Source organism: Xenopus laevis, chromosome 5L (genome assembly GCF_017654675.1).
Source record: "Xenopus laevis strain J_2021 chromosome 5L, Xenopus_laevis_v10.1, whole genome shotgun sequence".
Classification (NCBI taxonomy): Eukaryota; Metazoa; Chordata; class Amphibia; order Anura; family Pipidae; genus Xenopus; species Xenopus laevis.
Genome location: NC_054379.1, coordinates 138,634,256 through 138,650,232, shown reverse-complemented (window position 1 = coordinate 138,650,232; position 15,977 = coordinate 138,634,256). Strand labels below are relative to the sequence as shown.

Here is a 15,977-nt window from a genome sequence, read left to right as displayed (position 1 = left end):
GAGCGAATATTTGGTAATGCAAGCTTTTCATTTAAGTATTAAAGTATTGCACCCCAGAATCTCTGGGTTACCGGACAGGACCAGAATATATTGAACATGGTGCCAATTTCAACTCTACATTTGGGGCATTGATCTGATACTGTTCCATAAATTTTTGCCAGGCTATAAGGGGTTAAGTAGACTTTGTTTAGAGATGGATTCCGTTACAAGCTTAAGAGTATCCTTCCATTTTTCTTCATCCAGGTCGGGGATATCTCTTTGCCATTTGTCCATAACTCTCTCAAGGTGAGAGGAACCAGTGGTAGAAAGTATATAACCAGGATAGGGGTTTTGTCAGGTCTTGCCTGTATGAATAAGTCTCGAGAGTTGTCACCTCTAGGTTTACAGGCCTTACTGGAAACTGTACATGAAAAGCGTGGAGTACTTGCAAATACCTAAATAGCATGTCTGGGTGGGGGTTGACTTCCTGTCGTATTGTGTCATAAGTTTTGCATTCACCCTCAGAGACAATATCCCTAAGAGTTTTTATCCCCAGCTGTGCCCACCTGGCGCTGCCTGGGGGTGAGTGAAAGTGGGGGAGGTAAGTATTGCTATAATGTGGGGACCAGGCTGCAGAGGTGCCCCGGACTAGTTTTTGAGACATCTGAAAGACATGTACCACCGGATGCATAGGAGTAGTGGTGACATAATGGGATGAGACACCTCGGTAGGGGAGTTTAGCGAGAGCCTCAAGGGAGCCTATGACTGCATCATATAAGACTACTGCTGAGTTACTCAAGTCAGGAATCAGCCACCAATGGGCATACACCAACTGGGCAGGAGTGGTTATCTTTAGAGGAGAGCTGTAATCTTTAGAGGAGAGCTGTAATCTTTAGAGGAGAGCGGTAATCTTTAGAGGAGAGCGGTAATCTTTAGAGGAGAGCGGTAATCTTTAGAGGAGAGCGGTAATCATTAGAGGAGAGCGGTAATCTTTAGAGGAGAGCGGTAATCTTTAGAGGAGAGCGGTAATCTTTAGAGGAGAGCGGTAATCTTTAGAGGAGAGCGGAAATCATATAGCAGAGCGGTAATCTTTAGAGCAGAGCGGTTATCTTTAGATCTTCAAATCGGGTTCTGGATCAATTATAGGGAATCCTTCTGTACCTGTACCAAGAACTGTAGAAGAGGTGTTTGCTATAGCATATTCTATTATTAAAGGCAAGCTATTTATAAGTGACACTGCCCCCATAAGGCTGGTGACACAAAACATATTCTCTGCCAGTGTATTTCACAAAAACATGAACCTACCCCTGATAGTGCCAGTACCAGGACTTTTTGGCCCAGAGATGCTCCAGTGATTGTTTTATGCTGAAATACACTAGGCAACTCCTGTTAATCAGCACCATTTGATCTTTGTCATATATTTAGCAATTTATAGATTTTGTGTTTCTAACTGCTCATTCTCATTAACTCCATTCTGTTATTCTTTTTGTTTTTTTTGTTTGTTTGTTTTCCTCGTCTTACAGCTCACAATTCTGCCCATGCAGACTTTGCAAACTTTGATGCATTCGGACAATCTAGTGGTGTGAATAATTTTGGAGCTTTTCCCCCGTCAAGTCAGGCACCCACCCCATCCTTAAACACAGGTAGTCATCCCTCGTACAAAGAAGCATGGGAAAAGGATTGTGCTTCAAAACAACTTCTTCTCTCTGTGCTTGTGTTTGTGTCTTCTCTATACCTCCGTTTCCCTTGGGGTGGTCCTGTGTTCTTCATATTCTATTCATGCTCCTATGATATAGCATTAATGACCTGCTTGCGTGTGTATTTGTATGTATGTTTAATATATGTATATTTGTAACACACACACACACACACACACACACACACACACACACACACACACACACACACACACACACACACACACACACACACACACACACACACACACACACACACACACACACACACACACACACACACACACACACACACACACACACACACACACACACACACACACACACACACACACACACACTGTGTTATGACCTGCTTATCATGCATTCCATTTTATCTTGTATCTTTAATATTGTTTTTATTGTGACATATAGCAGTTTTGTATGTTGCGGGTAAAGCTCCATAATTTGAGCGGGACCAGAACATTACTCATGAAGAGCAACGTGTTACAGTATTTGAATTATGGTGTCGAAGTGAACATCCCCACATCCAAGGAAGAAATGCTTATAAATACTCTTACTGTATCATTTCGGCCCAGATGAGCTATAAGTGCAAAATTTAGAGGTTCCACCAGCTGTGTTTTTGTGACATTTCTGGCTCTGGCTTCAAAATTATAAATGAAACTTGGCTTATTTTTATATGACTGGGTCTTTAACTTTTTCCTTGAAGTAATTTCATATTTGGCTAGGATATGTTCTATGAACCCATATCCTTTTTATTTTTTTAAATACATTTTTTGCCCATGAGCCACATGCAATTGTAAAAAGAGTTGGGGAGCATCACAAACATGAAAAAAGATCCTGGGGTGCCTAATAAGGACTGTGATTGGCTATTTGCCTCTGCCAGTTAAAGGAGGTTCTGTTTGGCAGTACATCTGGTTTTTATGCAACTAAAACTTGCCTCCAAGACTGGAATTCAAAAATAAACCCCTGCTTTGAAGCCACTGGGAGCAACAGCCAAGGGTCACTGGTCTAGAGATATCATGCTTGGCAACCTTCATGGAAGCGTACTAATCATTACAGAATTCCCTCTCACCTTAAATATTTTGTTTATACAAAATATTTACCCATCTCATTATAAACCAGGGGGATGGAATACATTTACCATTAATTTGCAAATACAGGCATTGGCTCTATTATGTGGAATTATTGGGGCCTGGGTTTTAATGGAAAAGCAAACTTTCTATAATTTAGAGCAGCATATTTTTAGTCTACTAAAAACATTTAAAGAAACCCAATAGGTTTGTTTTGCCACCAATATGGATTCATGCAACTTAGTTACCATCAAGTACAGGGTATTGTTTTATTATTACAGAGAAAATAGTAATCTTAGAATCCGATAATTTGGCCCTGCGGCCAATGATTGGATCATAACAGAAGTCTAGCATACCTGCTGGGTGAGGCCCACATCAACACCCTCAATTGATCATTGGCCAACAGGCCAGATAGACATCTGCCTGTTTTTTCTAGTTATCTATCAGGGAGTCCATCAGAAAGGGCCCATACACGGGCAAAAAAGGGGTAATTTAGCCTGAAGGGGCTGAATCGGGCATCTTAAATATAGCTAGCTTTACAGTAATTAATGTCCCAAGCCACCTTCAGAAGAAGCTTTATAGAGGGAATAATGGACCTACCACCAGTTGAAAAATAAACTTAAAGGGGTTGTTCACCTTTAAATTAACTTTTAGTATTATATAGTCAGTGGCGGAACTACCTGGGGAGCAGGGGGTGCGTGCGGGCCAGGTGCCCCCCCCGGCAGCGCCACTGACAAATGCGGCCTTACAGAGGGGGGTGGGGCGCGGCTGCGCGTCACGCACCAGGGACCGCCCCCTCTAGTGACGCTACTGTATATAGTAAGTGATATTCTGAAACAATTTGCAATTGGTTTTCATTTTTTATTATTTGTGTTTTTTGAGTTATTTAGCTTTTTATTCAGCAGTTCACTAGCTGGTAATTTCAGCCATCTGGTTGCTAGGTCCAAATTACCTTAGCAACCATGCAGTGATTTAAAGAAGAGACAGGAATATAAATAGGAGAGGGTCTGAATAGAAAGATGAGAAACATAAATAAGCAATAGCAATACACTTATAGCCTAGCAAAGAATTTGTTTTTTTAAACAGGGTCGGTGATCCCCATTTGAAAGCTGGATGGAATCAGAAGAAGAAGGCAAATAATTCAAAAACTACAAAAAATAAAGGGCAATTGAAAAGATGCTAAGAATTAGAATATATTGCTTCTTAAATCAACTGATAACATGCTGTACAGGTAGGGTGCTTTAAACTCCTTAAAGGGTTTGTTCACCTTTAAATTAACTTTTAGTATGGTGTAAAGAGGGATATTCTGAGACAATTTGCAATTGGTTTTCTTTTTTTATTATTTGTGGTTTTTGAGTTATTTAGCTTTTTATTCAGCAGCTTTCCTATTTGCAGTTTCAGCAATCTATCCAAATTACCCTAGCAACCATGTATTGGTTTAAATAAGAGACTGGAATATGAATAGGAGAGGGTTTGCATAGAAAGATGAGTAATAAAAAGTAGCCTTGCAAAGCATTTGTTTTTTTAGATGGGGTCAGTGACCCCATTTGAAAGAGTCAGAAGAAGAAGGCAAATAATTCAAAAACTATAAAAAAAATAAATAAATAAAGGCCAATTGAAAAGTTGCTTAGAATTAGCAATTCTATAACATACGAAAAGTTAACTTTTAGTGAACCACCCTTTTAAAACTCACCAAGAACTTCCATGACCATATTATGCAGGGCCTAAGTAGTGTTGGTAAGGATATAGTTTATTTGTTATACATGGATATTATGTATTGTCTATCACTAAATAACAATTAACAAAGTAAGAAATTAAACGTTTAAAATTAGCAAGTCATCTTTTAGATTCTACAAAAACATATATACATTAACATCACTCATACCAAGAGATATTCTCACTAGAAAGAACTACGTCCAGGTGATAGTTGCAAGCATAGTTATGGAGGCCCGTGTTCAGTTTATAACCCAGGGTGAATCAGTACAGATTCCTGGGAACAGACCAGAAGATAGCAGCAGTGCACTTAGCAGAAAAGACCCAGGGAAAAAATGGTTAGCCAACCTTTTGTTCTTTAAACAGGAATTAACTGTACGAATCTTCCCTTAAAGGGATACTGTCATGGGGAAAAAAAAAATTCAAAATGAATCAGTTAATAGGACTGCTCCAGCAGAATTCTGCACTGAAATCCATTTCTCAAAAGAGCAAACAGATTTTTTTATATTCAATTTTGAAATCTGACATGGGGCTAGACATCTTGTCAATTTCCCAGCTGCTCCTGGTCATGTGACTTGTGCCTGCACTTTAGAAGAGAAATGCTTTCTGGCAGGCTGCTGTTTTTCCTTCTCAATGTAACTGAATGTGTCTCAGTGGGACATGGGTTTTTACTATTGAGTGTTGTTCTTAGATCTACCAGGCAGCTGTTATCTTGTGTTAGGGAGCTGTTATCTGGTTACCTTCCCATTGTTCTTTTGTTTGGCTACTGGGGGAGAAAAGGGAGGGGGGGGTGATATCACTCCAACTTGAAGTACAGCAGTAAAGAGTGATTGAAATTTATCAGAGCACAAGTCACATGACTTGGGGCAGCTGGGAAATTGACAATATGTCTAGCCCCATGTCAAATTTCAAAATTGAATATAAAAAAATCTGTTTGCTCTTTTGAGAAATGGATTTCAGTGCAGAATTCTGCTGGAGCAGCACTATTAACTGATTCATTTTGAAATAAAGTTTTTTCCCATGATAGTACCCCTTTAAGATCATGTTTACAAAGAGTTTGCATTCTCAGACAACTGTGTTGCATGTTACTAATCTGTGATTGTCAATCTGCCTTTGCATGCTTTTTTTGTTTTGTTTTTTTATGAGGCTTTTTATCTTTTGTGCACCCTTTCATTTCTTCAATATAGCATCTTTTGATTTTTCTCTGCACCCTTTTTTTCTTCCCACCTTCCCTGCACCTTTCTCATGGCCGCCCAGCGTTCAGAACGCTCTCTTCCAGTTGCAGTTTTGGCGACTTTACGCCAGCTTTCTCTCTGCCGACCACTCACCACCGTAAGTCTTCCTGTCTCCATGGGGGAAACTCTCCTCTTTCCTGTTTGCTTTTGTTATATGTAGCTCTTTGTTGCACTGTAGAATAGAATGTTGTTGTGTGCGTTTTCCAATAACTATATCTGGTGCAGGTACATTTTTCTGCATTGCCTGCCTCTTTCCAATGACTGTGGTTTAGCATTGAAAGTTACTGGAAGTCACAAGTCACTACATCAATAGAAGTGACATTTATTACAAACTTGTTTTGCAGAGATATTCCCACTGGGCATATTCACTAATTATAACTTATTTACTTGTTTAGAGTCTGACTTATGCCATTGATGTTGGCACTATGTGAAGCACATATATTGTTCACTTGATGTTTTCATTTTTTCTTTTTAACTTATAAGACAAGTTATAAAGCATTATTATTATTTGTTATTTATATAGCGCTTACCTATTCCACATTGTTTTACAGAAATTAATTTATCATTCACTGCCCCAGTATCAATTACTATTAACCATAGTGCATGAGAATATGATTGTGACCTTTGATTGTATCAGAAACCAATGAACAAACACATAAACAGAGAAAAAATTGCCTAAGTGCAACCCCTGGGTTCCAGTCTGTACTTAATGTTGGTTTAAAGCATCTATGAGGATCTGAGATTTTTTCTGATTGGGTGCTGCTGGTTACAGGCTTTTCAGGGTCTGTGTTTGCAATGAGAATCTTATTCCCCAGAACACATATTCTCACTCTCAACGTGCTTTGCTGGTAATCCATAAATGTGTTCTAAGAAGCTTCTGAGTTATTACCTCTTTTCTTTCAGGCACTAATGCCAATGCAAATTTTGCTCAGTTTGACAATTTTCCCAAGTCATCCAGTGCTGATTTTGGCGCATTCAATTCGACAACACACAGCACGGCACCTAGCAAACCTGCCTTGAAAAGAATAAGCCAGCCTGCAGCTGATAAATACGCAGCACTTGCGGATCTAGACAATATGTTTAGCGTTGTACAAGGTAAGGACAAGGTTTAAATTATATTTTCCATTATCCGCAGTGCCTTTGTTTTATTGTTTAGGTTAACTTTCACAAACTGAGGGACTCTCAGCCAGTAGCAAGGGCTTAAAGGGATACTGTCATGGGAAAAATGTTTTTTTTTTCAAAATGCATCAGTTAATAGTGCTGCTCCAGCAGAATTCTGCACAGAAATACATTTCTCAAAAGATTTTGTTATATTTAATTTTGAAATCTAAATTGGGGCTAGACTAGAGATATTGTAAGTTTCCCAGCTGCCCCCAGTCATGTGACTTGTGCTTTGATAAACTTCAGTCACTCGTTACTGTTGTACTGCAAGTTGGAGTGATATCACCCCCTCCCTTCCCTCCACCCCCCAGCAGCCTAACAACAGAACAATGGGAAGGTAACCAGATAACCGCTCCCTAACACAAGATAACAGCTGCCTGGTAGATCGAAGAACAGCAGTAAAATCTAGGTCCCACTGCGACACATTCAGTTAAATTGAGTAGGAGAAGCAACAGTCTGTCAGAAAGCAGTTCCATCCTAAAGTCTTGGCTCTTTCTGAAAGCACATGACCAGTCAAAATGACCTGAGATGGCTGCCTACTCACCAATATTACAACTTAAAAAAAAAATACACTTGCTGGTTCAGGAATGAAATGTTATATTGCATAGTGAATTATTTGCAGTGTAAACAGTTTAATTTAGAAATAAAAACTACATCATAAAAATTATGACAGAATCTCTTTAAGTTCCCCTTACACGGGCAGATATAAGCTGCCGACAAATTAAGGCAGCATCTTATTGGGCAGTGTATGGGGGCCCGCGAATGGGTTTCCCCGATCAATATCGGACCGAAAGTCAGGCAGGTGTCAATCGACAGGTTAAAGAACTCTTTTGGATTAAGGACTGCATCAACGGAGTTCTTAAACCTGACCACCTGTATTCTCCTCGTCGTGATCAGATCATGGGTCCTAGGGTCCATTTTTGGATCAGCCCACCTCAAGGTGGACATATCGGGGAGAGAGGTCGCCAAATGAGTGGATCTCTATATGTATTGCCATCTTAAGTCTGACGGTCATCTAGGGTGAGATTTGGGAATAATACCTATATGCGATGTGATGATGGGCCAGACTAAAGCTGGCCATAGACGTTAGGATTTTTAAAAGATCTTTTCGTTATCATAAGACCAAACTTATCTTGAAACAATCGTTTAAATGTATGATTTGTCCATCAACTAGGGATGCACCTACCGTATATACTCGTGTATAAGCCGACCCGTGTATAAGCCGAGGTACCTAATTTACCTAAGAAAACTGGAAAAATGTATTGACTCGTGTATAAGCCTAGGGGCCCCATGTCAGATTTCAAAATGTGAATGTGACCCAGCCGCAACAATTGGGGGACACTGGGCAGGTACCTGTTACTGTCTGTGACTGACTGTGTCGCCGACCGGATTTCATGTTTGCTTCCCTCTGCCACCCCTATTTCATGTTTGCTTCCCTCTGCCACTTCCCCCCCCATCTGTCGCTCTCCCCACCCTGGCTGCTCTTCCCTCTGTCCTTCCCTCTGTCACCTCTGCTCTTCCCTCTGTCCTTCCCTCTGTCACCTCTGCTCTTCCCTCTGTCCTTCCCTCTGTCACCTCTGCCCCAGCCGGACTGCCTGTGACTGCCTGTGTCGCCGCCCGGAGCAGGTCCAGGAGCTCCGGGCGGCGCGTCCTTCCCTGCCGGCGTTCGCTTTCAAAATGGCGGCGCCCATGGCCGCCACGTGGGTAGCGGCCGGCGCCGCTACCCACGTGGCGGCCATGGGCGCCGCCATTTTGAAAGCGAACGCCGGCAGGGAAGGACGCGCCGCCCGGAGCTCCTGGACCTGCTCCGGGCGGCGACACAGGCAGTCACAGGCAGTCCGGCTGGGGCAGAGGTGACAGAGGGAAGGACAGAGGGAAGAGCAGAGGTATGACCCGCGTATAAGCCGAGTTTGAGTTTTTCAGCACATTTTGGGTGCTGAAAAACTCGGCTTATACGCGAGTATATACGGTAATCCAGATTTCGGTTCGGGATTAGGCCTTTTTCAGCAGGAATCGGATTCAGCCAAATCCTTCTGTCAGGCCGAACCGAATCCTAATTTGCATATGCAAATTAGGGGTGGGAGGGAAATCTGATGACTTTTTGTCACAAAACAAGGAAGTAAAAAATGGTTTCCCCTGCTCACGCCTAATTTACATATGCAAATTAGGATTCGGTTCGGTATTCAGCCGAATCTTCCGGGAAGGATTCGGGGGTTCGGCCGAATCCAAAATAGTGGATTCGGTGCATCCCTACCATCAACTAAAAAAACCTTTCAAACAATGTTGTCTAGTTGAAGCCAGGGAAACTGAGGGGAGCTGCCTGCTTGGCCCTGCAAACAATTGGACAATAGATCGATTTCACTGTGACCAATGAAAAATTTCTAACCTGGCCAATCAATTTTCTGACCGATGTCAGACGAAAAATCTTAGATGCACGATCGTTTGATTCCCTCTAACATACTCATACAAGAATTGGTAATTCGGGAAAGGAAAATCTTAACATCTATGGCCAGCTTTAGTTTCTAAATGGATATCCGATTCAAGGGTTCTGCTCTGGCCAGCCATGTTATGTTCTAGAGCCGGTGCCCCAAAAGTTTCACCCATGAGCCACATTTAAATATAAAAGACTTTGGGAGCAACATAAGCATGAGAAGGTTTCTGGGGTGCCAAATCTCATGTGGATTTGCAGCCTGTAGGGACTCTGACCATAAATCTGTTTTTTATGCAACCAAACCTTGCATTCAAGCCAGGAATTCAAAAATAAACACCTACTTGCTGAAACCAACATCCCAGGGGTCGGTGTTGCTCACAAACCACTGGTTGGGGACCACTGATGCTGAGTAACCTCTGTGGTTATGTTCCTGCTTTATAATCTGCTATTCGCACCTGATGGGACCATGGCTTTTTGTGCATCAATAGTACTGCTATGTTCCTATTGATGAATGCTACCAAGGAACTGTAGATGCAGCCTAAAAATAATTGCACTTTAATTTTTTATCCACCCAAGTCTGATTGTATAGAGGGAAGATGGTACAGATGGTCTCATCTTTCAAATTTAAAAATAATCCAAGAATTAATATTTGCTGTGCACACTAAATATTGCTCTATAGAAATGTGTATAGTTTATAACGCAGGTATATATTTGCTTTTATTTCTTCAGTTTGCATTTTAGCTGGTATATTATGCATTGCGTGATAGTTTCACTGCTTTCTTTCTGCTGGAGGGTAATTGTACCTTATCTTAAATTCCATCAAGTTCTTAAAGCAAATATCTGTTAACACTACAGCAGGATTAATCCTAGGGGCCTGTGTGTGTGGTGCTGCACAATACCAGAACTTGTTTCTTATTCATTTATTGTTTTGCAGGTGGAAGTAGTGGTCAACCAAGCAGCTTTAAAAGCACGTCTGTTCCTGCATCAACTGGCCCAGCAGTACCAGCACCTACAGACAAGTATGACATGTTAACTGAATTACACCTCTTCTAATAGGTCATTCATTTTCTCTAGTAGTGTTAGTAAGTAAGTGACTCTTGTCTTGCAAACCATGACCTACACTTAGTGGCTAGGAGCTTTCCATGATATATGCATCCCTAAAGAATCAGAAGTGTAGTGAAATGCATTGGCTTACATTCTGATGGGGAACAACAGACATATATGCTAAGGTCAGAAGCACAACCTTTACTTTCATCATCTGGCACTAAAAGGGTTAAACAGGTGTTTCATTTCACCATGAGTTCTAGTGGCATAACATCAGAACCACCTTATTTAAACACTTTAAAGTATAATGGAGGAGGACATTTTTGTCTGTCTTTTTACGGTACAAGGTAAAATCTATATGATCGACCTGCCTCCATAGTTCCACATCTAAAAAATGTATTCGGTCAGTGTGAATTTCGTGGGTGATTTTTACTGGGCCATCACGTGCAATGAGATCATGTAACATCCCATGAAGCTCTTCCTCCGTGCCACACCTCACAATAATACAATAAAACATATATTAAATATATGAATGGGAGATAAATAAGTGAAGAAATTCCATACATCCACGTTTTATTTTAGACAGGGTACAATCAAGTCATTTATTAGACAATTAGAGATTGGGGCACACTTGTATGTATGTATGTATGACTGCAGACCTTTATGGCTGAACTTCACGCGTGTTTTCAGTCGGAACGAGAAAACGCAGGCTCCAAATCGGATGTAGTGGCACGCATAAATATATAATGGGACTGAACAAAAAATCGCAAGTATAAACTACATTTCATTCGACACTACTGTCGAATGTGAATGCAGCAAGCTGCGTCTTCATCCGTCAGTCTTGTTGTGTGTAGTTTATACCTGCGATTTTTCTTCAGTCCCATTATATATTCACGCATGCCACTACATCCGATTCGGCGCCTGCATTTTCTCGTTCCGACGCGAACCAATGGAAAACGCTTGTGGAGTTCAGCCCTTATGGTTATGTAATTGTCCAGTTCCAGGTAATAAATGATCCACAATATTCAACCTTATGCGACTAAAGCAGATTATTCTTCCACCTGTGACCTAGTATTCGGAGATCACATTGCCTCCCTGCCTGGTCCCAAATAAGTGTCCGCATGTTATACATTGCTTCCTGAGTCTGAAACCACATTTGTTTTATGATCTTTTGACTTCCCAATATTAGCCCTTAACATAAAAGCCTCTTTATTTTACAGCAAAGTTTTCGGGATGGGTTCAGCAGCTCCCACAGCACACACGCACACAGTTGCATCAGCAGCAGGACCTTTTGCAGGTAAGTGAATAGGCTTATAATGATTTGTGTTACCTTGCTTCTGCTAAGAGCAATACATGTGAACCTGAAGCTCTCTGGAAGTTGTTGAACAGTTATACTGACATTTTCTTATAAACAGTAGAAATGCGTCAGTTTTGCTAATAATCATGGACTGTAACCTTTAATTCTTTATGCAACTACCCCTAAAATGACCCAATCCCAGTAGTCTTACCCACCCATCACTCTGAACAGGACTGGGCTGCCTGGGTGCAGTATAATCCTTTAATACACTATTCAGTTTGTACTGTGGCCTGTGGAAGCTCATTCACCTAAGCGCTGTTTGTTAAATGGAGGGGATAAGTAAGTAAGCTGGGCTGGCAAAAGAAGATTTCAGTCCTTAATTACCATTAATACTGATGTGTTCCTAGTTATAGGTATCTGCCTTCATCACTGTAAATACAAGAATCCCAACACAGCTAAAGGGTATATGTGTGTGTGGGGTAGCTGAGGCTTCTGTAATTTGTAGTTCAGCAACATCTGGACTGCCTCAGGTTTCCAAACCCTGACTTAGAGGGATAACAAAAAAAAAAAAAGGCATTTCAGCATGTCTGGCATTTGATGAAGCTGTGTGCATAGATAAACTGTGGCTGGTTTTGTTTTTCCATTGGGTCTTCCAGCAATATGAATACTGTCCGTCAAGTTCACGCCTCTCGTCTATGCCCCTGAATCACTTACCTGCAGCAGGGAAAATAAATGTAAATAAATACCATGTAAAATAAAATCTTATAAAATCTAAAATCCAATAGAAAAGGAAATTGTCACATGCTTTATGGGCTTTATTGAATAGCTGTTGTTGCTTTTTAATTTACCTTTTTAGCTCCTGCCTCCACAAATCCGTTTGTCTCAGCCTCTGTGGCCCCTGCCGTTAATCCATTCCAGACTAATGGCCGTGCCCCTCCAGGTAAGTAACACTTTATAATGTGAAAACCCTAAATTGTGCAGAATATGATATTTTTAGTAGCAACAAAAAAATAATGTAAAAAGGCGAATAGAAATGACATTTATGTCTATCCAGAGCAAAAAGCGAACAATTCAGCAAGTATCTGATGTTGATCTATAGAGATGCAGAAGAACAGCATATGGGGTGTGCCTGCGGGGGGGGGGGGGTTACTTCTGACCTCCCTGGTGACCCATTGAAGATGTTAATTTCATTTTCTTGTATTTAGATTGCACCGACACATTTCCACAGTGATTTACAGAGATTAAATTATCATTCGCTTGAGTCTCTGCCCCAGTGGAGTTTACAGTTTTAGGGTCAGGGCAAACTCGCAGATTTGGGGAGATTAGTCGCCCGGTGACAAATCTCCTCTTCTTTGGAGCAACTAATCTCCCTGAACTGCCTCCCCTGCCTTCCCGCCGGCTAAAATGTAAATCGCCGGAGGGATGGCACTCGCAGAGATTAATTTTCCAAAGACACCTGAACTTTCTTCGTCGGGCGACATCGGAAAACGAATCTCTCCAAGTGCCATTCCACCGGTGATTTAGATTCTAGCCGGCAGGAGGCAGTTCGGGGAGATTAGTCGTGCCGAAGAAGAGGAGATTTGTCGCCCTGAATAAGAGGAGATTTGTCGCTGTGCAACTAATCTCCCTGAATCTGCCTGTGTGCTTTGACCTAAGACTGTTTCACTTTCACACAAAGTAGGGCCAATGTAATTAGGAGCCAATGATCCTGCTTGTATGTGTGGGAGTAAACTGGAGAACTTATGATGATAAAACAGAATACTGAAAGGCCAGTCTGGAGTTTAGGCAATATTTATGGATGGCCAGTTGCTACAAAGGGCATGAACCTATTACCGTATATAAGGAAACTGTAAAAATGTATTTGTGTTACTTTATAAGTGAATGTACTCCCTGCTGTAGTGGTTTAGGCTCTGCAGTAATAAACTGCCTAACATTCCACTGTATAAACATTTTTGTCATTTACAAGTTAGGATACGCTTCAGCTTCATATAGTCGTCCTTATGTAGATGTTTCTCTGCCTGTGTCTTCTAACCTGCTGGTTACGTCCCTCAACCTTATCTGCTTTATGTAAACAGGGTACCTGGTTGCTATCCACAATCACAATTAACTGCTATGTTGATAAATAAGCCATTATGTTCAATTATCAGTTATAACTCAATAGTTTCCAAGCCAATCATTGCACGGTAATTCTTACCTATCCAATATACTGTATTGCAGTATGACCTGAGGACACTCACAGGCAACAAAGTTGTCTCCATTATCAGCCATTCATTAAAAAAAGTTCTTAAAGAATAAGTAAACCTTAAAAAAAACTTAATATAAAATTGCCCACGTTGCTTTTCTAAGCACTTTTGCAATTCACGTGAGTATTTTTTTCTGTTTTAGAGCTGAGTTTTTATTAACTGCCTATGTAATTCGTTTCTGTAATTGTACAGTCAAGAGACATACCTTCAGAAGGAAAACCGAGAAGTGTTCTGGTGTTGCTCAGCTCATGAAGGAAATGGGAAAGGGCATCTGAAGCTTCTGATGTATTTTCTGAGCAGAGCAACACCCGCACACTTTTCTGTTTTCTTTCTCTTTATATCTGGTGTTTCTCTTCGCAGGAAGGAAATGGGAAAGGGCATCTGAGATTTCTAATGTATTCCTGAGCAGAGCAACATCAGAATGTTTCTTTGTTTTCCTTCTGAAGGTTTATCTCTTTGTGGCCACATTTGTTAGTTAAAGTGAAGCAGGGAATGCCTGGGAAGGGAACATGTTGGTAGCCCACCCTACTTACCCCCATATGTAATAAAAGGCATTAAGTTTGCCTATGAGCAGTAACCCAGAGCAACCAATAGGATGTTTGCTTTCAAACAGCTGACCGGTAAATGCTACCTTCTGATTGGTTGCTATGGGTTACTGCTCCTGGGCAAACTTAGTGCCTTTTATTACATAACCCCCTAAGAGTTTAGGAGGAGATTAGCAAATAGAGCCATTGGGGATACCAAACAACTTTGCACCCTATCGTGAACTCTACCATTCCTTGTTGAGAAGGATAGACTACATACAATTAGCGAGCTGTCCCTTCCACCACAGATTATTCTGTATGCTGATATGTTAACTGAAAGAGTGTTTTCTTTTCTTTACAAACTGCATTTCTATTGCTAGGGGTACGAGACGGTCACACAGCAGAAGCCCCATTCCATGCTTTCCACCAGACCCGGCTAGCGACAGCTGCAGGAGCATTGGATGCCTGTGAGTAAATTGCCTTGTGTTCTCTTACTGGGAGTATAAAACCCCTGTAACAGTAAAGGCATATGATGCCATTGTAATCCTGGCCTTTGTGAATAATGCATGAGTTCAGAGGCAGTATAGCTATTCACACTCATGCATATGTCCATGTACTTGACTCCACCTAAATTCAGTGCTTCTGAGTGATGCTAAGATAGTGGCAGGGTTGGAATGATGTTGCATGAATGTTGACGCGCCCCTTAGCTGGAATACAGGGTCTACCTTGCATGCAACTGCTCTGCTGTGCCGGTGTCTGTATTGTAATACCAGCAGCTCCATGTGCCTTTAACCCATTTCATGCCCATAAGGCAGTGTGATGCTCTCTTTTCCCTACACAGGCAGAGAAAAGCATATTCGCTTCTTCGTGTAGCTCCGCGGACACGTATGGTGTTGCCCTGTGTGCAGCTACACTGAGCTGATTTTGGCCAGACAATACTTATTTTTGCTTGGGGCTGAAATCTTCTCAGTGTTGCTACACACAGTCTGACCCCATCAGTGGAGCTACATGAAAGAATGGACAGAGAGGGTTAAGCAAGGAACCACTTTCTGTTACTTAATAAAAGCAAAATCATTTTCCTATTTTCCCATTTTCCCCAAACACAGAGGCGATTATAGAATGGCCCAAAAACAGATAAACTCCATACACACACAGTGCCTTCATCACAGTAAGGCATCCACGCATGTCTGTGCCATTCTTCCACTGTAAAAGAAAAAAAGATTTTTTTTTTGTGGTATAGAGACTAACTTGTAAGATTGCAAACGTTCCAGAAAACAAAATTACATCACTTCATCAGACATGTTAATGTTGTTTCTATTTCTACCCTCCCTTCTCTTAAAGTATCCTTTGCAATGAATTTCCAGCCCCCTTCTGTTACAAACTTTTTATTTTTTTGTTACCACAAATCGCACTTTTTTTTCTAATGCTTCTTTTCTCATATTACTCAAACACATGATTTTTCCGTGATTTAAGTGTAAAAAACACAAAGAACTGTAATGAGGAGTACTCCGATAAAAGTACCTGCTCATAATTATTACAAAGGCCAGCTCTTTTGCCAAAACAGTGGTAAAACAATCTAA

The 15,977-nt window shown here is 41.1% G+C and overlaps 1 protein-coding gene across 3 annotated transcripts in view; it reads left to right on the top strand.

Moving 5' to 3' along the window:
- The window catches only part of agfg1.L (ArfGAP with FG repeats 1 L homeolog), a 71,677-nt gene that overhangs the window by 51,203 nt on the left and 4,497 nt on the right, over window positions 1-15,977 (top strand). The window contains exons 6-12 of one of the 3 annotated variants that reach the window (XM_018263936.2): window positions 1,503-1,622; window positions 5,720-5,794; window positions 6,601-6,792; window positions 10,224-10,308; window positions 11,554-11,630; window positions 12,487-12,570; window positions 14,778-14,864. In XM_018263936.2, the coding sequence (XP_018119425.1) occupies window positions 1,503-1,622; window positions 5,720-5,794; window positions 6,601-6,792; window positions 10,224-10,308; window positions 11,554-11,630; window positions 12,487-12,570; window positions 14,778-14,864 (720 nt within the window). The remainder of the gene's footprint in view (window positions 1-1,502; window positions 1,623-5,719; window positions 5,795-6,600; window positions 6,793-10,223; window positions 10,309-11,553; window positions 11,631-12,486; window positions 12,571-14,777; window positions 14,865-15,977) is intronic. The other 2 variants (XM_018263937.2, XM_018263939.2) reach the window with 2 other exon arrangements.